Consider the following 22654-nt stretch of genomic DNA (forward strand, 5'->3'; position numbering starts at 1 on the left):
CTGCAACTTCCAAGAGTAAGTGTAGATCGTAGATTCACAGAATAGTTTGTGTTGGAAGACACCTTCAAAGATCATCTATTCCTGCAATAAGCAGGGACATCTTCAACTAGATAAGGTTGTCCAGAACCACAGCATGTGGATGGCTCTGATACTGTCAGTCTGTCATGGTATCTTCACAGCATCACCACTGGTGACAGCAGCACCATGGCTGTGCAGCAAGTGCAAGGGAGAAATTTAGGAGCTCTGCTAGGCTTGAGTCTTAACACAGGCCATGTGAAGAACTTCTCATACAAGTTTCTGTTTACAGTCTAGATCAGGTATCAGATGACTAAATGCTGTCATACTGTTAGCTGTTCAGTGGCTTATACAATACACTACTGTGTTTTATCCAGTTATAGCAGTCTATTTCAAAGTGCTACCTTCGTGTGCAGTTTCAGCAAACTCAAAATGTTGAAAAAGATACACAGTTCACCTTTCTGGCTCCTAGAATTAATCCTGATCTTTTATTCCTTTTCTCTATGTTCAGTGGAAAAATAGAGTACCACCTGTAGGCCTATCACCCTCGTACCTTTTATAAGTATTAAAATATATTTTTTAAAAAGCAGCTCGATGTTAAAGTGATGACTCATAATGCTGCAGCATCAGTTAGCTGACTTGAAAGAGATATTAATGTCATAATTTTGATTTTCATTACCAAACAATAAGAAGGTAAGGGCTAAAAATGTCTTGCACATTTTACATCACATTTTATATTTTTTAAGTATAAATAAGCTACAGAGATTGGTGCGTGTATGCTGTATTTTCAAAATTCCATTATAATACAGATTTGAACCTGTATTTTGTATGGAAGCAACAGAACAAAATTTAAGCTACTGTGCTTGTTTATTTATTTAGGGTTTTGTCCTGAGATACAGTTGAGATAATATGCACCAAAGCTTGCCTCAAAACTTACAGCTTAAGGACTCAAACCTATACTACTTCTATGAACATGAATAACAGGGATAAGTAGATAAGCAGTCCTCTGGAGTTCAAGGACAGATAAAGTGCTTAAACATTTGTTGTATTGTAATTCATCCGCATAAATGTTTGCATACAAGCCATATACTGTATACAGATAAATTATACAGTACGCAGTAAAGAAAGATGTGACAGAAAAGTTAAACACAGAAAAATATATAAGCAATGCCCATAAGCAATAAACATGTTTTTTTTAAACACATGTATGGAACAAGATAACAGCCTTGATATAAAAGTAAGTTATAATTAGTTATCGATGAACCATACAGTTTGGAAATAAGGTTTAGCTCTATTTTCTTTTCTCTTTTTTTTTTCTTTTTTTTGTTTTTGCCTGTTTAGCAACTACTGATCCTTTTTTTTTCTTCCTGTTTTCTATATACATGCCACATGGATAATTGCAATAATGTACCTTAACATTCTGTATTCCACCTATTTAAAAGGGGGCTTTAAGATACTAAGTTTTGAATAACCATTTTTGTTCTTGGATTTTTTTCACTTATTACGTATCCTAAGTATAGATAGTGTGCTAAGTTTTGTTTTGTTTTGTTTTAAAACAAGAAAAGACTCTTGGCTTGTTGGAGCATTAGGTTTCAATCTGGCTGAATTTTCTTCCTTCTCTGAAATGGATTTTTACTTTCCATTTCATCATAGTGCCTTAAGAGTTTTATGGTATGGATCAATACATGAATAAAGTAAAAATAATTCAAAATATTATTACAACAGTATTCTCCAGAAAATAGGATTACAGCTACATCAAGCCCAGTATCCTGACTTTGATAATGGTCGATAATGCATACCTAAGGAAGATGCATACCTAAATTCACACCTAAATTCAGAGCACACATTGACAAAGCTTAGCTGGGATATCCTTCCTGTATTCCATGACCTGTGGTTAAGGAACTTTGGAGCTAAGGGTGATTTCTTTGTTTGTAGAGGTTAATGTAAAAACTAATAGTCAAGTGGACTTTACCTCACGTAACTGCAGTTTGCAGCATATCATATGGATTCCACTAGTTATCTCCTAATTTACCTGGGGAACTGCTTATCCAGACAAAAGCCAAGAACTTTGCATGGATCATTTTATCAAGATCCCAGTTCCAAAGCTAATACATTTAAATGCAACTAAGCTATCATTATATTGGAATGCAATCTACAAACACAGACATTCCTTTCATCCTAATTCCATAAATATGTATCTTTTTGAGACAAGCATCTTAGAAGAGTGCTCCAAATACAATTAGCAGTTATCAGCAGTGTCTTCTCCCAGAGAAAGGTCAGACTACACAGTATATGCAGTGAAAAAATACAAGACAAATTAAAAGCACTCAGCAGCTTGCATTATGGGCTCTATGTCTAAATGTACAATTAAAATAGAGCATTCACATTTGCTAAAACTGAACTGTGAAAAGCTATGGGTTTTGTTTCAAATTGATTAGTCAATGTGTGGGATTTGGATTGTGAGGGAAAAAAAGTAGTGACTTTGGTTCAAACACAGTTTAATATTTATATAGCTTCTCTTTTAATCAGTATGAAGACAGATTTTTGGGACTGCGAGTATTTAGGATCAGAATTTCTGGGCAGAACAAGAAAAATCTATAAAAACAAACAAAAAATCATACAGAGCAGGGTATATTGTATGGTGTATTGCTATATCATGCCTATCAGAGTATCTTTAGTATATCACAGTAGGTGGTAACATACATGCCAGTGTAGAAGCAACTGCATATAGTAAAATTTAATCCTTGCAGGAAGAAAGGTACTTTTAGTATGTTGTCTCTCCCACACTTTCACAGTACATATATATCACAGTATGTTAGAGACTGGAAGGGACCTCAAAAGATCATCTAGTCCAATCCCCCTGCCGGAGCAGGAACACCTAGATAAGGTTACACAGGAACGTGTCCAGGCGGGTTTTGAATGTCTCCAGAGAAGGAGACTCCACAACCTCCCTGGGCAGCCTGTTCCAGTGTTCCGTCACCCTCACTGAGAAGAAGTTTCTTCTCAAGTTTAAGTGGAACCTCTTGTGTTCCAGTTTGTACCCATTTCCCCTTGTCCTATCATTGTTTGCCACTGAGAAGAGCCTGGCTCCATCCTCGTGACACTCCCCCTTTATATATTTATATACACTAATAAGGTCACCCCTCAGTCTCCTCCAAACTATAGAGACCCAGCTCCCTCAGTCTTTCCTCATAAGGGAGATGCTCCACTCCCTTAATCACCTTAGTTGCCCTGCGCTGGACTCTCTCCAGCAGGTCCCTGTCCTTCTTAAACTGAGGGCCCCAGAACTGGACACAATATTCCAGATGAGGTCTCACCAGGACAGAGTAGAGGGGAAGGAGGACCTCTCTCGACCTACTAGCCACCCCCCTTCTAATACAACCCAGGATGCCATTGGCCTTCTTGGCCACAAGGGCACAGTGTCGGCTCATGGTCACCCTGTCGTCCACCAGGACCCCCAGGTCCCTCTCCCCTACACTGCTCTCTAACAGGTCGTTCCCCAATCTATACTGGAACCTGGGGTTGTTCCTGCCCAGATGCAGGACTCTACACTTTCCCTTGTTATATTTCATCAAGTTATTCCCCGCCCAACTCTCCAGCCTGTCCAGGTCTCGCTGGATGGCAGCACAGCCTTCTGGCGTGTCGGCCACTCCTCCCAGCTTAGTGTCATCAGCAAACTTGCTGATAGTACACTCAATTCCCTCATCTAAATCACTGATGAATATATTAAATAATACTGGTCCCAGTACCGACCCTTGAGGCACTCCACTAGATACAGGCCTCCAACTAGACTAGTATGCAAAGATGGAAGCACATTACAATCTGAACATAGGCTGAAGGTGTTTCTCAATACAGAAAGGAGAGAGAGGATTTTAAGCAGCTAAAAGGAAGATAAACAGGCACCAGTTACTAGAACTTGGTGTGATTTCCAGACAGACTGATCTAGCAGAATAAAACTGCCATTAAAAACAAATAGTTACTGCTACTAAAATATGTGAAAAGATGATGGTAGCTAATGACCATCATTAGCATTCTTTACTGATAGATTTTCATAATAGAAATCTCTATTGTCATACTACTTGTCTTTGTAAATTAACCAACTTTGACATGGAAATCTGGTATACAAGGCTAATTTTGAATCTGTTAAGTACTTCAAACTGCAGATGTATAAGATATGCAATCATCATGTCCATGGGAAAATTGTCAGAAATAATGCAAGTTCACTGGAGCATGAAAATACAAGACTGGAAAGAAGTGAGACTTCCCTGCTTGACATCAAAAATACAGTTTAGCAGAAATCATATAAAAGAATATGAAACTCTCTATAAAAACCAGCAAATCTGTGTCCTCCTGATCAAACAATAAACATGTTTGGAGTTTTTTATTTGGTGGTTTGGTTGTTGTTTTTTTTTCCTGTTTACTGGAAAGTTTTAAGCCCAAGCATTCTGAGTAGACCCAGCTTCAATCTGGAAAATATTACAGAATATTTTCCACTCCCTTTGAAGAAGGAAACTCTTGTGATCAATACTTGGTTTCAAACCCAAAGCAAAACAGAAAAAAAGTGCACGCATACATATATATATAACATAAATGCATTAATTCCATGGCTGAGCACATAAAGCAAACTGTTCTCCATTGAAGAGTTATTTCAAGACTGCATAAATGTAACAGAATAAAAGACAGTCCAAAAAGAATATCTTACAGTTCAAAGAATAGAATGATTTGCATGTGACTTTTCCATGGTTACTAAGTATACAATAGAAAATATGCAAACCAGTGTATTAAGTGGGCACTGTTTGAATATAATCTATGTATAGTAAAAATAGCTAAGAATATTATCAGAAATGCCTCTACGATCAGTGGCCTTGGGTTCATGAGCTCTGCAGAAGTCACATATCTCAAATATCTTAAACAGGAATAGAGAGGACACCATGCTTATAGATGGCCCTTTTTGTTCCTGATATACATTTACTTTTGATGGACAACTAATTTCTGACCATGTTGTGGTTTACCATTATAGTAATTATCAGCTTCAGTGAGGAAGTCAGTTTGCCCAGTTTTCAGTTGTGCTCAAAGGGCTTTCATCATAGCCTATTAATGAGAAATTTTGGGGGCAGCTTATTGTTCTGGGTCTGTATATTGCTCAGCACCAAGAAATGCCAGCATATAGGAAGGGCTCTTCAGTATTACTGCAGTGTGATGTAATCTCTTACCCACACTGAACACTTGTCCTGTAACTAAAACGTAAGCGTATGTTTTCAATTATAGATTGAAACTTCTGCTGAAATAACCTCAATACCACATATAATGTAAGAACATTTAGAATTAATTCATTAAATCTTTTTGTAATAAATCAGAATACATTTGCGGCTGCTTTGAAACAACTTACAAATATTGTAAGTAACTTGACTGCTGGTGTATTTACTGCATGAGTAAATAATAATAGTTAGATACAAGAGAAGTAAATAACCAGGAAAGATGAGAGATAAGCCTCTCTGAAGTACTTAGCTAAATATTAGCAATGAACATTCTGTGAACACAGGATACTAAGATTATTAATAAAATAGGCAGATTTCCTTAGATGTTTGGGGTTTATTGTTATTCTAGGCAAGGCTGTTTTAGTAAGATTGTATGATTTCTATATGGATCACTTTTAAGAAACTCAACAGGAATAAAGTTTCCAAAACCAAACAGAACAGCCAAAATAGATTGAATTGTAGCCCAAAACTTCAACTGCACAAGAGGATGCACTGTCAAGCTTCAACCCAGAGAGGTAAAAGCATTAAAAGGAAGAGACGAGTGATGATGTGCAGATGTGTAGCATCACCTGCAGCTGTGACAATAGCAGCCTTGACTCTGTAACTGAAGACAAATGAATGTTGCTGCTACTGTAGCAGAGGCAGGGAGTGGGGGAGAAGGCTGCTCTCTTGGGGTGCGTGGGTGGGGTGAGAAGGCATTTACTTCTGCAGAGAAAGGGAGGCACTGGGAAGATTAGGCAACTGCTGCTTTAGAAGAAGAATGTACTCTTTCATGGGATGTCTCCAGTCAGAAAGGGTACATAAAAGGCAACAGAAAGCATGATCCTGGTCTGGCTTGAAGCACAAGATTAAATAAGGGATTAATACTTTGTGTTTGTCAAAAGCAGGAAGAGTAATATTTTTTGCAGAAATTCCCTTTGTGGTGGTTTTGGGTGGGACAGAGTTAATTTTCTTTACAGTAGCTAGCGTGGGGCTACGTTTTAGATTTGTGCTGAAAACAGTGTTGACAATGCAGAGACACTTCAATTACTGCAGAGTAGGGCTTACACAGAGTCAAGGCATTTTTGGCTTCTCACAGCACCACACCAGCAAGAGGGCTTGGGGTACACAAGAAGTTTGGAGGGGACACAGTTGGGACAGCTGACTCTAACTGACCAAATGGATATTCCGTGCCACAGGTTGTCATGCTCAGCAATAAAATCTGGGAGAAGAAGAAAGAAGCAGGGAATGTTCAGAGTGATTGCATTTGTCTTCCCAAGTAACTCTTATGTACGATAGAGCCCTGCTGTCTTGGAGGTGGCTGAAGACCTGTCTGCCAGCGGGGCATGGCGAATGAATTTGTTGCTTTGCTTGCACATGTAGCTTTTGCTTTACCTATTGAGCTGTCTTTATCTCTGTTTTCCAGCTTCTACTCTCCTGATTCTCTCCCCAGTCCTGATGGGGGTGGACTGAGCAAGCAGCTGTGTGGGGCTTAGATGCTGTTTGCCTTTAAACCATGACACCCTTCATCTTCTCTCTGTCTCCTCTTGTGTAACCAAACCAGTAGCTCATGCTTGTCTACTGTCTTCAATCACATAGCTTTCTGAAGAAAAATACTGTCACACAGTGGAACAGTTTAACTATTTTATTTATCTAAAGACTTAAGAAAATAATGGAAAGCATCTCATAACACCTCACGACCACCTAAACCCAAATCTTTTGATGGGAAGACATTGTAAAGCCATGTTGCAGATATATGTTATTCAGAGAATGCATGATTAAGTTGAATTCACACCCTACCTTTTCTACATATTACAAGTAATTCTAAGAATCTGAGGGGATTTGCCTCATTTGACTCCCCACTAGAGTCATTGGAACATTAAGTCCAATGGGAAGCAAATCAGTTACTACAGAGTTTCTATAGTGATATGAATTTGGTGTAATAAAACCTGGTTGGATAGGAATGCGTTCTTCTGAAGCTGGAGAGAGATGCAGTATTAATCTTCATTAAAGCCCAGAAAATGCTGGGAGTTGAGGCTGAAGTAGCTCAGAGTTAATGGAGTTATTCAGAATGTCAATAATCTGCACTGCTGTAATGTTCTCCATCAATATGGTAACCAGCAGCCACAACAGAAAACACAACTTTGAATGTGACATGTTATAAGGAGAATGCGAAACCTCACTCTTAGGCAGACTGAATAAATGACAGCCAAATGTCCATTAGGGACATTTCTTTGCATAGAAGTCTAACACTTCAGAGGAAACTCAAATCCTGAGGAATTTACAAAAGAAGTGTAAAATTTCTTCTGACCAGCTGGGGTTTTGATTTGCTCTTGAAAGACTGGCACAACACTTTACATTAGAAAACAGGTGTACTAAAACTGAGGTTTCTAACATCTAACTAACCCTAAGCTCTTTACCCAAGAAAACTGAAAGAAATGAGGCTGTGCACGGATTACTGAAAGCTCAAAGAACCACAGCCCCTGTTGCATAACCTGTACCTACAGCAAACGTTACTAGACATTCCAGAGTGAGGGAACTAGTGCTTCACATTCTGAGTTTGCCTATCAAAGAGGCAGATCCAACAAAAGCATGGAGGAGATAAAAGGTAACAATTCTTCATTCTCTTTTAAAACTAAATCATTATGGGTCATCAGACGAAACTAGAAGTAGCAAACTCAAAGGAAACAAATGTAGGTCTTTATTCATTGACTACACAGTTCAACCTTAGAAGTTTCTTACCCAAATTTGCTGTGACACTAGAAGGCTGCTATTGGCCATGTTGGAGATAGGATGCTGAGCTAGACATACCCTAGTTTGTATCCTCATCTCATAAATCAAAATGGGATGAAAATTTAAGAATTTGTATCTGGTGTGTGTTCATTGAATCATGTCTATCTACTGTTTTTATAATTTTTTATTATTATTCTTTGAAACTGAAGATAATACTTCAGGATTTTTGTCAAAACATTTTCCTTGTCCTTTTAAAGAACTTTTTAATAGTAATGCTGCCTATATTAAATCTTGTCTTATTGTAGTACATAGTATCATATTACACTATAGTAAGAGGTGCCTTCCAGTCACCTGATAGAGCACTTCAAAGAATGGGAGTTTTCTTATTTTTTCTGAGGAGCTCCAAGCTTCTCCCAAACTCCAGGAGGTATGCCATCTGAATCTAGAACATATTTCTCAATTGGTGTTTCAGGATTTTCTCTTATATTATTTCAATTCATGAGAGAATCTTATCATTTTAAATTTAAAAGAGTAGGTTCAAATTCAATAACCACACAATTTGTTTTGTTGTTGTTGTTTTTGGTTTTTGTTTTTTTTTTTTCTTTATGGTAATTTAACAGATGCAATATCTTTAAATATGTCAGTTGAAAAACAGTTGTGGAAATAAACTTACTTGTTTTCACTTATGTTTTTAAAAAACTGCCTTTCCCCTTTCATTTTATGCAGCACTTCTTTTCCTTTTCCATAGGCTCTTTTTAAGAACTACAATGTATACCTTTAAACTGACATTTGATCACTTTTTTCCCTTATGTTTTTGCTTCCTTCTTTAGGGGTGGAAAGCAGATGTATGGCTTCTGCAACTACCAGGATGTACTCATGGTCTCTGTGCTGACCTAGAAGTTCTAATTTCCTCATTTCTAGCTTTCATATCTTCTTGATTAGCTTCTCCTTTCTAAAGTCGCCTTCTCCAAAGTTTACAGTCAATTTTCAAAATAATGAGGATTCGCATGTGAGTATTCTGAAAAGGAATTTGAGCTTAATTACACTGCAATCAGCATTACTCAGAGGTTTAATGATACCATTATGTAGAACAGCCCTCTGTGTTTCTGCCAACAAATTTGAAAATCATTTCAAATTATTGTGAGGATTAGGATATATAAGTCAATTCTTTGTATTAACTAGAAATTCCATCTCTGCTAGCTTATGTATTAAAGCAGATAAGAAATTGAAATAAACTCCAATTTCTGTTTTAATAAACAGTGGGGCTATCCTTTTCCTCATCCAAACCTGAGTAATGTAACAAATATTTTCATTGTTTGTCTTACATAGCTATGTGTCTTTTTAACAATTAAACTTTTTGTGCTGCTTGGAATACTAGTTGTAACTACTGTAACTGAAGAAAAGACAAACAAATGAATTTTTAGCAAAGAAATGAACAGTAACTGAAACAGGACTTAGGTTTGATCAAAGATGTGTCCCTAGAATCAGTAATACATCTTCACTTATGTGCTCTCTTTCAAGAAATGATCCATTTCCTGACAGAGCTGTACCACTTCTGTTAAGAGAATTATTGGGCTTAGATGCTTAGCATAACTTCTCCTTTCATGGTAAGACATAAGCGGATTTAGGCAGATGAAACTGTTGGCCAGAACAATTTCATGCAAAAATGCTTTAAACAGCAAATTTACCTACCCAGTCTACTTTCCTGACAGTTACCAAGCACAAAATATTCAACTGCAGATTAAAACTAAACAACAAAACAACAACCAACCAAACACAGAGAACACATGTAAACTAGAAGCCAGAACTAATACTGTACTAAAACCTCACACAAAAGCTGTTTCATGTCATGACTGTCTTTCAAGGGGAGCTCTTCCTTAAAGTAATTTTGCGCTTTCCAAAATTTGATCCTCTTTTTCCCCTGCTGAGCAAATGTTCTCTGTGGAGTGATTAAGGGGAACATTTTGTATCATTGGGCTTTGCAACATTTGTACTTTGAAAGTAACTTCAATGACCACAAGGAAGCCCCAGACACCTCCAACTTTAGCCCCATGGAAACTACATTTTTCATAAGCAGCTCCCCTTCAGAAAGAAAGTAAATCAAGTACCTCAAAACTGTAAAGCAGTTACATCCTGGAAGTAAGCAGCTACAGCACTCATTTTCTTCTCTCTCTCTTTTCCACTAGAAGTCTTCACACAGAGCACTTCAATTTCACCTCAGCCCTCAAACCAGCTTGGCACACCATCTCTTTTACAGCTAGAAAGGAAATGTTGTGACACTTTTTCTTAAATGAAGTTCAATAATATCATTCCACGTGGATATTTCCTGCAACATTTTTTCCTCCCTCTCTTCACAATTAGGAATGGCAAGTAAATACACATATTTTTGAACAGTTGCGTTGTGGGGTAGAGCAGGGACATCTATCTTTAGAATTCTGTTATTCCATGTTCCAAAACTTGCAGCACACACTCAGCCCAAACACTGAACTGTTGGTTGATTGACTTGTCAGGCTGCTCTTATTATATACATGAATACAAAAATGCTACTTAAAAATAAAAATACATTTACACTATGAAGGGAAAGTGGCTCTGGATCACCCCATAGTATTAAATCCTTTTTTACATAAAATATTTTTCCTTTTCATTGGAGAGGTAATTTATTGAATGCATATCATGCAAACAGTATTTTTTTTTAGTGTCATAGCACATACATAAATGAATATTTAAAATGCAAATAACATTTTCAGTCAGGTAAATTGTACTCAGAGCTGCGCTTCCAGAACAGTTTACATAACAAGGGTGGTTTTACTTCTCCAAACTATAAAGGAGTATTTTACAGACCATTCTGTACTCCCTGTGGGTCTGTAGCCCATCACTGCTGTATTTTCACATGCCTGCTTTGGCTGCAGGCTCAGGCCAAATTTCCTCCCTCATCTGACTCTGTGACTGTGTGTGATAGTGATTTAAATGGGACAAAGGCAGAATTTGAGCGCTGGCACATGACTATCCATAATTCTGACTGCTGGCATGCTTTCCAGAATGGTTGGGCCTCTGACTAGTACTCTCCCAGGCAATGTCTTTGTAAAAGCTGGGGGCTGGCATAACTTAGTAACACACTGCAACCCGTATAAATCTAGCAGGTAATATGGAAAAGGACACCGTTTTGAAGGGGAAAGAATTTTGCTGTCTACATGCAAGCAATGCCATGCTATGTCATGTCACTTGCACTGACACATAAAGAACAAGTCCTAATCTTTATTTTCTGGTACAGATGTAGCCTGTATGTTTCCACCTACCTGTAAATCCTACCTACCTTTAAGGCTGACAAAACTGTATTCTCTTACAACCATTCACAAAGCCACGTGATACTGCGTCAAAGACAAAGGTGACAGAGGTAATGAAACTAGCCTAGACCATTCCACTGAAGGTAGGTCCACTCTTAAATCAAGCAATCAAATTTAATTCTCCATTGCTCCCAAAAGTTCAGTTTAAATGAAAGCTTGAGCATAGTCCTGTACTAATGGACTACTGACAGGAGGTTTAGTATTTCAGTGCAAGTATAGCTCTTTTGTCTGTCAAAAGGTGGGATTCTTTCCAAGCATTCAGTAGGGTTGCTTCACTCCTGGATATGACACCCACTGCAAAACCTATTTTAACACTGGAGAGATGACCATGTTGCCCAGTTACTCTTTCCAAGACACAAGAAAATCATTGGGTCCCTCAGTGTTAACAATGAACTTCTAGTTCATGCAACTGTACTTTCCACAGCCAGCCACAATTTAAACTGAAATATACAGGGTAGCCACCATCTTGCTATATGCATAGTCAGCAGCTACCACAAGGGATCACTAACTTTGGTTTGATGCTTTAGGGTTATAGCTGTTTTAGCTGAAATTTAAACAAAGAGGTTTCAGCCTAAGACAAGCATATAAAGTCTGTCAAGCTATAAACATCTGGAATCAAAATAATTAGCAAGGACTGTGAAATCACTGCCGGCTCCACTTACACTGAGTGCTAGTAAGGAACATAGTGGAGTCAAATTTCAGTTTCTTCTGAAGCTGCCAGGGACAATTAGTCCAAAGTGGAGGCTAATAAGAGTCACTGGATGAAATACAGTACCAGTCTCTCTAAAATGTAACATCAGGGACACAGAATAATAAAAAAGTTGTAAAGTAAAACTGCTGCTTCCCACTTTGTGTACAAAGGAGCCGTTAGTTACAAAGATGTAAATATTTAACAGTGAACTTTATCACTTTAATATTATTATCTTCCCTTTTGTATTTTAATATTATGCTGATGTAACATTTACTATCTCTGTAATAGACAGGCTTCTAAAATCAAGGACAAAAGCCAGGCAATCAATTATTTTTCAGTTTGAAAACATCTCTAATCAGACTTTCTGTATTTAGTCTTGACATAATACTGTCAGAAAGGCTTGGATGGACACTTCCAGTGAAATTATGTGTGTACTGTATGCTACAGGGAGATACTTCAACAGAACACTTGCACTGCTTAATGGAAAACATCTTCAAAAGTTTTACTGAGAATATTCTGAAACGCCTGGAAGGTATTTTTACTTTGTGTGTGAAGAAGACCAATCCCCAAAACACCCTAAACCCAATTCTGTAATAGAAATGTCTTATCAACTTTAAATAGTTCAATTCTATCTTTCTACAGGAAACTATTGAAATGTGTATATATATATATATATGTACATGTTACACATACGTGTACGAACACACACACAAATACATAATGCTGTGAGTAAAAGACTAACAGAAGACATTTTATTTCATGTTTGATGTACGAGAATCAGAACGCAACTGTTGTATGTGACATGGCATTGCAAATTAGCACCTTGCTATACAGTATCAAAAGATAAGAAGAAACAGCATTCAAAAGTAACAAAGCAGAAATTACTGTAAATTAAGAGATGGAGAGAAGTGACTTGTGTGATGTCTTAAGGAAATGTAGACTGCTTTAGGCATGTCAGAGTGTTTCCAAAACATAAGAGTCTGAGAAGCTTAACTGAGATGATTCAAAACACATCTTCCTTAAAAACGAAATCAAAACACACTGCGAGGATAGTGTGTCCCACGCAGCTAATGGTACCAAAGGGAAATGCCCTAAGCAGTGCAACTTCACTCGGGGTGCCCAGCACCTTCTCCCACTCCCGCCCCACAACACACCAAAGCAGAACACCCCAAACTAGCACGTCCTGCGCCAACATAACCAACCAAGCCCCTCTCTGCTTCGTGACCTTTCAGCGATCATAAAGATTAGTTTATCTTCCAGTAAATTCAGACCCTCCACCCTCCCACGGCGACGGCCCCGCTCACCGCCCCAAGGCCAGGCCGCGGATGCCGCCTGCTCCCCCAGCCCCAGCCGCCGGGCCTCCCGGCCCCTGCGAAGGCTGTAGGCAGCGCCAGGGGCGACGCGGCGCGCCTCTCTCCCCCCAGCCCCTTCAGCGTCCCTCAGTCCGAGGCCTGCGCTCTCCCTCCGTCCCTGGCCCTGCCGCCCACAACCCTATTCTCTGTGGCGCTGGAGCCTGCGAGAGCTGAACGCTAACAGCACACCCGCGGCACTGTTCCCCACTGCCGAGCGCTGGCCTAAAGACGGACATACCGACGTGCCGCACTGACAGCGGCAGCTCTCCAGCTGCCCCAGCCCAGGGAGGCGGCCGAGTCGAGCCGAGCCAAGCCAAGCCGAGCCGAGCCGAGCCGCGCCGCACAGAGAGGCCACCGCTGTGGGCCTGCACACACCTCCCGCGCAGTGCAGTAGGCGGAGGCTCAGCGGGGACACAGAAAGCACACTCCCCAACCCCTTTGGCTGTGCCTCACTTCTCCTTGCCCCATCGCATCCCTCTGCGAGGGACTACCCTGCTCCCCCATCCAGCCGCCGTCGCGTCCTCCCGCTTCAGACTACAGCTCTCCTCAGTCACCCCCTACTGTCACTGCGAGTGAGGATACGCACAACTGCTTCCTATCCCCGGATGATGGAGCCAGCCCCTAACCCGACAGAAGCCCATCGCCGCTCCCTCAGGATGATTGCCAGTCGCAATGCTCAATCAGCGTCTTGTCTTCTCTCTAGGCAACCCAGCGCCCGCCCCCACGCCGGGAGGGGGGGTGGGAGAGGCGGGCGGGAATGTTTACAAACAAGGTGAGGGAGTAGAGGAATTAGGAGGGGGACTCGGAGGGCTGGAGCCAGCGGTTAGCGCAGCCGCTGAGCCAATGGGGGAGCGCGCCGCTCGGCGGAAGGGCGGGGGAGGTACGTGCAACGTTTCTCTGCCCAACAGCCGCTGGGGTTCGAGGGCGCTCGCTCGCCCAATGAGCGCTCGGCATGGTGAGGGAGGGGGTGCGAGAGCCTGAGTAGGAGCTGCTCCTCCCGGCGCCCCCTCCTGCCGCCTCGCGCAGCCTATCCCGGCTGGGCCGCGCCGGGCTCGGCCGGGCGCGGAGCGGCTCTGCTCCCGCCTGTTGGGCGGGGAGGGCGGCCGGAGCAAGGGGGAGGGGAGCCGCAAGGACATGGGCTGGCTTTGAGGGCCGGGGAAGGGAAGCCGACGTGCGTGTGCCTCCCTGTATTTTAATAACTGTTTTCGGGTGGTGTGGGTTTTATTTTTTTCCCTTCAAGGCGGAGGGGAGAACAGCCGCCCCCCGCCCCAGCGCGCCTGCATGGCCCCTCTCCCCCAGAGCGCCCCTGGAAAATAAAGCCCGCCTCGGGCCAGGTGACATACCCCCGCCTCCGCGCTCACACACACACGGACACACATACACACGGGGAGCGGTACGGGCGCGGGAGCGCCCGCCTGCGAGACCATGGAGGGACCCTCGGGCCCGGCGGAGGAGGGGGAGCTGCCTCTCCTCACCGTCAAGCACGAGCTGAGGAACGGTGAGCGGGGCGGGCCGGGGCGGCCGCGGGAGGTCATGGCGGGGGAGGGGAGTGCGCCAAGGGGAGCGCTCCCGCTTGACGGGAGGCCTGCGGGGGGTGTCGGGGGGGGTCCGGCAGCCGGGACTTTGGTAAGAAGTGCTGAGGTAGGAGGTTCAAGATCGTTGATCGGGACCAGTGGGGAAATCTCGGTGAGGGAAAAACCCAGAGGATGAACTGAAAGACATGGGCAGGGGTGTGTGAGATGCGGGCAGGGGGTCTCTTATTTCTGATAGAAGTATTTCAGTTGGACTTGTAAGTATTTGGATCCCCTGTCCCACTTCCCGAGTGGTATTTGATGCATTTGAAGGAGATGAGTGTTACCCAGTCCTTTCTTTTTTACCCCCCCTCCCCTTTTTTATTTATTTATTTTTATTTTTAATTTGCGCGTTTGACTTTTATGGCTATGTCAGTATGGGGGGAGGGTTCTTTGTTACAGTCCTAAATGATGTCGTTTTCTGTGACAGCTTTTCTCTGACCTCGGTGAAATGCCGGAATTGTAGGGAGGGGAATGTGCCAACATGTAACCTCAAAGTTAGCTGGCTTTTCAGCCTATTAATCATCTTGTAGCCCAGTCGTTACTTGAAGACCCTCTGGAGAGGTAGTTCAACACATGAAATATATATGACGTTTCAAGATAACAGCAGAAATACTCTGTTGTGGGTTGTTGTGTTGGGGAAGATCTTTATATATTTTTAATAGGTGTTTTGTGCTTCTTAGAAGTTTCCAGGCAATTTGAATACTGCACTAAATCTAGATTATACTTTTAATTTAGAAATGCATGTAGAACATAATCAGGATGTATGTTCTCTGTATTTGTTAACAACGGAGGTACTACTAACTAATGCCCTTTATGCCTTTTCTCTAATCTTTTTTCTCCATGATGAAGTAAAAATAAATGCTGTTCGTGATGCTGTTCATCTTAAAAGTCTGAGAGAGCCGCCCCCCGGATTAGTGTAGTTGACATTGGCTAATGGGCCGACGGGGAACTTCTGTCCCCCTGTCACTCGGGGCTCGGCGGAGGTGCCCCAGCGGAACATAGCTATCACTGCAGTTTAAAAAGAAAGAAAAAAAAAAAAACAAACCGAAAAAAACCCCAACCACCCCAGTCTTCCTGATAGCTACGCAGAAACCAAAGGGACTGTAGTTTCCTTCTTTCAAGAAGCAGCAAAAGACTCGTGGAAAACATACTTTCCTTGTTGGGTGTTGCTAAATTTTAGTGTGCCGCATTAAAAAAGGGTAAGGGGAAAGGAAACGGAAAACATTTATTCAATATGTTTACCTAGCTATGTCTAGATTTCTTTTTATAAAAGCTAGGACAGCATATATCCCTGGGGGATTGTTACTTAAAGATAGTTTGAGGAATACACACGCTCACACACTAACTAGACAAAGAACTGTCTAATGTAATAAGCATTTTTCATTTTGATCCTGGTCTTAAGTATTGACACATTTCGCAATTCTCAGTCTTGCTCATGTCTTTTCAAGCTTCTAAAATTCAACCAAAGGATTAAGTTGCTTTTCCCCTCCTGTTTCTCCTTATTAAATATTTTAAAAACTCTGCTTTCTGAAAAATGCTTTCTAGCAATGGCTTGTCTATTTCTGGAGCATTAGGGGGGAGGAGGGAGCTGCTCTGTCATGTACTCCTGGGAGACTCCTACTCCTGAAGATGTCAATAGTGTCATTGCTATGCAAGACGTATCAAGATACTGTTTCAGAACTTGTCTCTACACAATACACAGAGGTACAATAGTTTAGGGAGAAAAATTGCAGTCACCTTCTGCTGATACAGAAATACATAAATAATCTATAGGATACTTTAGATATTTTTCTTAGGGTTTTTTTTTTTTTTTTGTACTGGGTCTGGCTGTGTGGGTGCTTACCTGCTAGCTGTGGTCGACCCACCACAGTGTTATTGTGCAGCACTTTTGCTTTATTTTAGAAAGAAGGGTGAGGGGACATGCAGGAGCCAGACGATCTTAGTTTTTCTTAAATGCTGAGGTTGTATACCATGAATATCCTTTCAGTGTGTGATTTGTCTAGATTCTAGTGTTCCTCTCCTCTCTGTGTTCTTTGATGTTGCTAACTCTGTGACTAATTGCCTGATTTAGAATTACATATCGAAAGTAGCTGTCAGTTGACAGATGAAAAAGAGGTCAGTCTCCACAGTGCTTTGAAAGAATGTACTATTGTGGTAGAAAATAGTGGCTTCTTTGAGAAAAGAGTGTCTCATTTTCATAGTGTGAAAGTTGTTGCTTGAACCTCTTGATAACAAGCTCAAGGGTACAAAAATTGTATATTCAAATAATTTAGTTAATGCAGGTGAACCTACAGTTATACTTCACATTTGCAATTACTTGGGTCTTGGAATCTCTCTAAAAATATTAAATAAGTTACACACAGGCATTGATTACTGTCAAGTAATAAACATACTATAAAACTTGAAATTAAGATGAAATGAGTGTTTTCAAGAATGGAACACGATTGTTGTTACCTTCAAGCAAGTATTGCGGCATATGAAGATGCACAGTTAGAGCATATGCAGTGCAGTGCTATTTCTACACAGCTCAGAGCTGATTGTTAACCCTGTCATACCATGGTTTGACTTCTTTTAAACTTTGAAATTACAGTGCTGGCTTTGATATGTAGGGTAAATCTTTATTTTGCCTCTATATCTCATATTCTGGGCCCTGAAAGTCCCATGTTGCATGACCAGAAAGCAATTAATGAAAAAACATCATTTCATAGGCATGCAGATCAGGCTTGTGATAGGGAAGGAGCTGTGGTGCATAATACTGGAGTGTTTCTGTGAGATGCCATGTGATCTCCTGTATTATAGATACTGGGCACTGCTCTGAGTGTGTGTGTATATATATTTTATTTTCATGATGCAAAGAATAAGAATGTCCCCCTGCTGCTGGGGAAGCTGTAATGTATGCGTGTGCTTCAATGGTTGTTCCTTCAGTTGATTATTTTGCAGATTAGACACAGCAGTGATTTCCAGGGCACATTTCAGTTAAGAATGATTTTCTCCTAATATATATATATATCAACTTCCCCCTGTTCCCCCTTCTCCTGTCACACAAACCATTTTTTCCTCAGCAGAAACCTTGTAATTCAGCCACTTTAGAAGAGTCACCATCTTTTCTCACTTCGGGAGGGAAATGAGTTTTTGGGGAAAGTGGAATCGTCTTATGTTCTCAGGAAGTAGAAGAAAAAAATACCCCAAAGAGCAAATGGTAGGAAGTGGTGTCTGTCTCTGCTTCTCACTGAAGCTCCAGTGAAAATACTAAGAAAAAGAAGCTTTCTGCAGCACCTATTTCTGGAACCTTGTAAAGGAAAAAGTTTTATTTTTTGAAGTCTAACCTTAGAGTTTGTATAACTTCTTTTTGGAGACCTAAGAAGTTTTGTATTATTTACAGTGAAAAAAGTATGGCATTGCCTCTTCACATTTTCTATTTACTGGTAATGATGTGGAATGGAACAATGGTAAATATAAAGCCTATTAGAGTTTTTGTGCGATAGGGAGGGATATGGGCAGAGAAGGAAAAAACTGCGATGCAGGCAGGTAAGACGGTTACGAATGAGATTTTGTACCACCTTCTCTTGACTTCTGTCCTAGTTCTTGTTTTTGGGGGAAAGAAATAAAATGAGGATCGAAGGATCCTTAACCTTCAGAGTATGTGACTTCTCAGGTATGCGCACTACCTGCTTTGCCCAGTGAGAGGCAGAGAGAAGCAGAACTGTGATCTTGAAGGGAATTTTTGAGACATTCCATGAATGAATGCGTGGTAGGTTGTATGTATATATATGTATGTATACATGCAGAAAGGCATGTACAGCCCAGAAATCAGCGTAGCAATGGGCTGCAAGGCTCCAGAGGCAGAAGAATTTGGAACATCCGTGTGAGTCAAATAGTTGAACGAGTAATTCAGTATGAAAACATAAAAGGCTTCAGATGATAAATACATAGAGTATTTGAAGGGTTCAATATTGCAAATTTTTATTTTCTCCTTCTTGAATGAGAACTTAAACTAGAGTAGATTTATTTGTAAACTCTTAAGTTTGTGTTATATCGTAAGGCACTGTGAAAATTCCTATGGCTAAAAAACATGATGAATCATGCATTAAATAGTGAGCCTTCACTATGGAGCTATATCTGGCACCTCTACAGTACTCTATTTTTTATTTTTAAAAGGAAATGTTCTTATGAAAGTTTAAAGATTTTTAAAGACTTATAATACTTTGTGTGAGACATTTTTAAAATTTGACTGTATTCTGGATATTTTTTAGAGATCAGGAGATATTAATAGTTGACTATATTAAAAACTTGGACTGCTTTTATTTCTACTTTTTTCTTTTCAGTGCTAAAATACATGTGCTCCCATTGTTATGGGAAGTATGAAAAGTGTTTTAAGAGACTAAGTTTATGAATCATCCTTATTATGACTTAAATCTCTAGTTTTTACTCTTTACAGAATCAATTCTTCTTAAAAATGTTTTGTACTGTAAGAATTTATTAGTATCTTCTGGTAACTTTGATTATAATACACTTTGGTTATCAAGGAGAAGAGTGACTTGATCTATTGTGGGGGTTTTCTTTGTTTTTTTTTTTTTTTCAGGCTTTGGAGTCTAACAAACCTGCTAATATGATTTGTACCATTGTTTATTTTGCTGTCATTGCTTCAGTGATATAAAATGTCTAATGTAAATGAGGACTAGTAGTTGCAATTGCTGTTGTCAGCCTGTTGTTTAGCTTTGTCCAGTGTATTCTAAATGTGATGGTTTAAAAGCTCATGCTGGATTCCACAAAAGTTAGGAGGCTCGTGTGCCACTTTAATACACTTCAGGATTTTATTCAGGAGGCAATTCAGAGAACACTTGCCAGAATTCTTTAAACATAAGAGGAAGACTGGTTATCTGAGGGTGTGATTTGCAGCTATATTCTTCATATAAATATTTGCTGGATCCCCTTATTGCTTGTCATCATCTGATATCTTATGGTAAACATTCTTCCTTTCTTGTGGATGTGCTCTTCCCCCCTTCCTCCCCCCATTGTACAATCCTAATGATGTGGTGCAAGCTCTGCTTCTGAGTCATTCTATAGATAGGCAGATGACCTGGTTTACAGAGGACTCCTATTACACATGGTCACTTTATTTTTTTTTTTTTTAATTTTGTTTTGTGATCTATTGTGACTGTTTCCTCTTCCCATTTTTAGTTGATGTCAAAATATTTCATGCTGGCTTAGACAGACAAAGCTTTACGTGAGAGAGGGTAATTCTGAAGATAATTCTTAAATTTCTCAGTTAATGTCTGCATAGACTAATATGTAAATACCTTTCATCAACATTTAAGTTGTCAGTTGCTCTTGTTTTGATGATAATCTATCTTCTGTTATTTCTAACACTGCTTCCAAAGTGTCTGTGACTGAATAAAGTGTATTTTTGAAGTGCTCTACTGATTTCTAATGACAGAGAAGACCAAAGTTGATTTGTATCTTTTTTTTTTAGGTATAATTTCTTGTTTGAAAAGCTGTGCACAATTGTTAGATATCTGTTATTTTGATCTGACTGATTTAACTCTGTTCAGCATTAGATTATCTGTACCAGCTTTATTCATTATTATCTTGCCCAATTACATTTTGGGCTTTTTGACAATGACGTGATGTATAGTGTTACTGCACATTAAGCTTCTAGCTAACCATGGAGGTGCTTCTAGGTTGAATCTTGGTTAACTCATAGTGATGCATCTCACAGTAATGTAAACCTTATAGCAAAAGGGCCACTGCCAGTGAATGCAAATGAATTTTAACATGAAGCATTTTCCACTTCAGACTATTGTAAATCTGGATTGTTAATCTCTGATGTCTGCAGTTTTATCTTTATTTCAGCTTCTGATGTGTAAATGATAAATTTGGTAGGATAGTTTTCTGCAGCTTCCATCTGTTTTCATAATGGTAATGATAGTTTCCTGTCATGTTCCCGTCAGCATTTCATGCTTCCAAATTTCTACATAATGTATTCCACTTAGCTGATATTTCAGAGGTCTTTGTCATCTTTGGCTGTGTAAAGTTTTGGCTTCCAGGCCTTCTAGAATGGGATCAGCAGCTTTGTGAGACCTTGAATATTTTATCAGTTCATATGGTTGTCCTCTTAAGCATCTAATATTATAGAGAATGAACAGTTGCCACCCCAGTTATTTAGTTCTGATCCTAGGGTTCAGAGTAACATGAATTACATTTTCTCTTCTTTGGTGTGAGTTCAGAACCGTGTGCATGTTTTATTTTTGCTCCAAATTCTTCATTTGACATAAGAAAAATGCAGGTAGTCCTTGAGATTATATGCTTTTTAAATTTCCTTTTAAGTTTGTAAGATGGATCCCTGACCTGATTAAACGGTACTCTTGTTCAGTGACATGACAGTTAATAGTTTGTGATGTACTGTCAGATTTCAAGGACTAGAATATTTTTCAATTCCCTTCACAAATAGTTCTCAATTGCTGTAACCAGTTACAATCAAAGCATAACTTTATATATAGCAGAAAATTAGTATAACATCTTAGATGCATTTTCTTCAGTGTCTAGCAACAGGTGTGTGGTTTCTGTTAGAGAGTGGCTTTGTGTTTGTGTCTGGTTGTTGTCATCACCCCGCCCCCCTCCCAAAAGGAATGTGCCAGTTTTGCTTAATTTCAAGGAAAACCCCTACTCCTCACTCTGAGTAAGGGATAAGCTCAAGTTTGTGCTCATATGACTTTGAAAACAGCATCTATATTTTGCTGAAGTAACTTAAAATAGATATGTTGAGTGGAGATGGGCCGTTCTCTGAAGTAATGGGTTAGAATGAAGTTGATGTTGGTACCAGGCACTGGACACCTAGTAGTTCGAAATACTACAGAATGTCTGCTGTCCTGTTTTCCTTCTGTCCTGTATTCCTTCTAACTTTCTCTGTTCTCCTTTTAAGTTATCTGAGGTTCATTGTTCTGCTCAGTAAGACAGCAGAGCTGGTTTGATGTTGCAGAGAATAGTAGTCAAGTCCCAGCTTTCAGGCAGAGCTTGTCTTTGAAGGTTGCTTGATCTAGTTCAGTAGAGGAAGCTCTAGTTGTTCTTGTCTGCTTCAAAAACCTGTATGCAATGGAGTCCAGAAACAGAGGACACAGCACACCTTAATTTGAAAACAGCCACTGTTGAAATACTGTTTCTTAATATCATAAAAGTACAATTAAAAGCAAATAGAGTAATTGCACAGTATCAACTTCCACAGTTCTTAGTTCACAGCTGGCCATCTCAAAGTTCAGATACAGTGCAGGCGACAGTCACACCTCTTATGTCATCTGGAGATCCTCCATCAAGCAGAAATACTTTGTTCTGGTTCCCAGAGTTAAGCAGGCTGTCCTGCTTCCAGGGGGCTGAGAACAGCAACACTTACCTTCATTAATTGGTGTCTCTGCATATGAAGGTTTGCAATGAGAATATTTCTAGGTATTTGCTTCCTGTTTTCCCTTTCTTTTGTCTGTAGTGAAATAGCTCCACCATCTCCTCTTTGTTTTTATGGATGCTGTGATGTCTTGGCAGTCCCCTTCAGTCTTTGGTTTTGGGTTGATCAGTTGTGTGTCACTGTTGCCCTCACCTGCATACTCTCCTTATGTGTTGGTCCAGTGCTGATTCTATGAGAGTAGAACATGAGTAAGTAGAAACTTTTTCTAATTGTGCATCTCTGCAGTTAACATGTTTCATAGAGGGTCCCATC

The 22654-nt window shown here is 40.1% G+C and overlaps 2 protein-coding genes across 5 annotated transcripts in view; one reads left to right on the plus strand and one right to left on the minus strand.

Annotated features, from left to right (window-relative positions):
- DGLUCY (D-glutamate cyclase) overlaps positions 1 to 13707 on the minus strand; it is a 58450-nt gene extending 44743 nt beyond the window's left edge. The window contains exon 1 of one of the 2 annotated variants that reach the window (XM_061359924.1): positions 13611 to 13707. The gene's annotated coding sequence lies outside the window, so the exon portion shown is untranslated. Of the gene's footprint in view, positions 1 to 10093; positions 10342 to 13610 lie in introns of those variants that run through there. The other variant, XM_061359925.1, reaches the window with a different exon arrangement.
- A 403-nt stretch (positions 13708 to 14110) lies between these two features.
- RPS6KA5 (ribosomal protein S6 kinase A5) overlaps positions 14111 to 22654 on the plus strand; it is a 69369-nt gene continuing 60825 nt past the window's right edge. The window contains exons 1-2 of one of the 3 annotated variants that reach the window (XM_061359914.1): positions 14111 to 14252; positions 14613 to 14870. In XM_061359914.1, coding sequence (XP_061215898.1) covers positions 14798 to 14870 — 73 coding nt within the window. In that variant the 5' untranslated portion in view covers positions 14111 to 14252; positions 14613 to 14797. The other 2 variants (XM_061359915.1, XM_061359916.1) reach the window with 2 other exon arrangements.

The sequence above is a fragment of the Neopsephotus bourkii genome, unplaced genomic scaffold, assembly GCF_033783945.1.
Source record: "Neopsephotus bourkii isolate Nb327-2 ecotype Australia unplaced genomic scaffold, CSIRO-AGI_Nbou_v1 NB_998, whole genome shotgun sequence".
NCBI lineage: Eukaryota > Metazoa > Chordata > Aves > Psittaciformes > Psittacidae > Neopsephotus > Neopsephotus bourkii.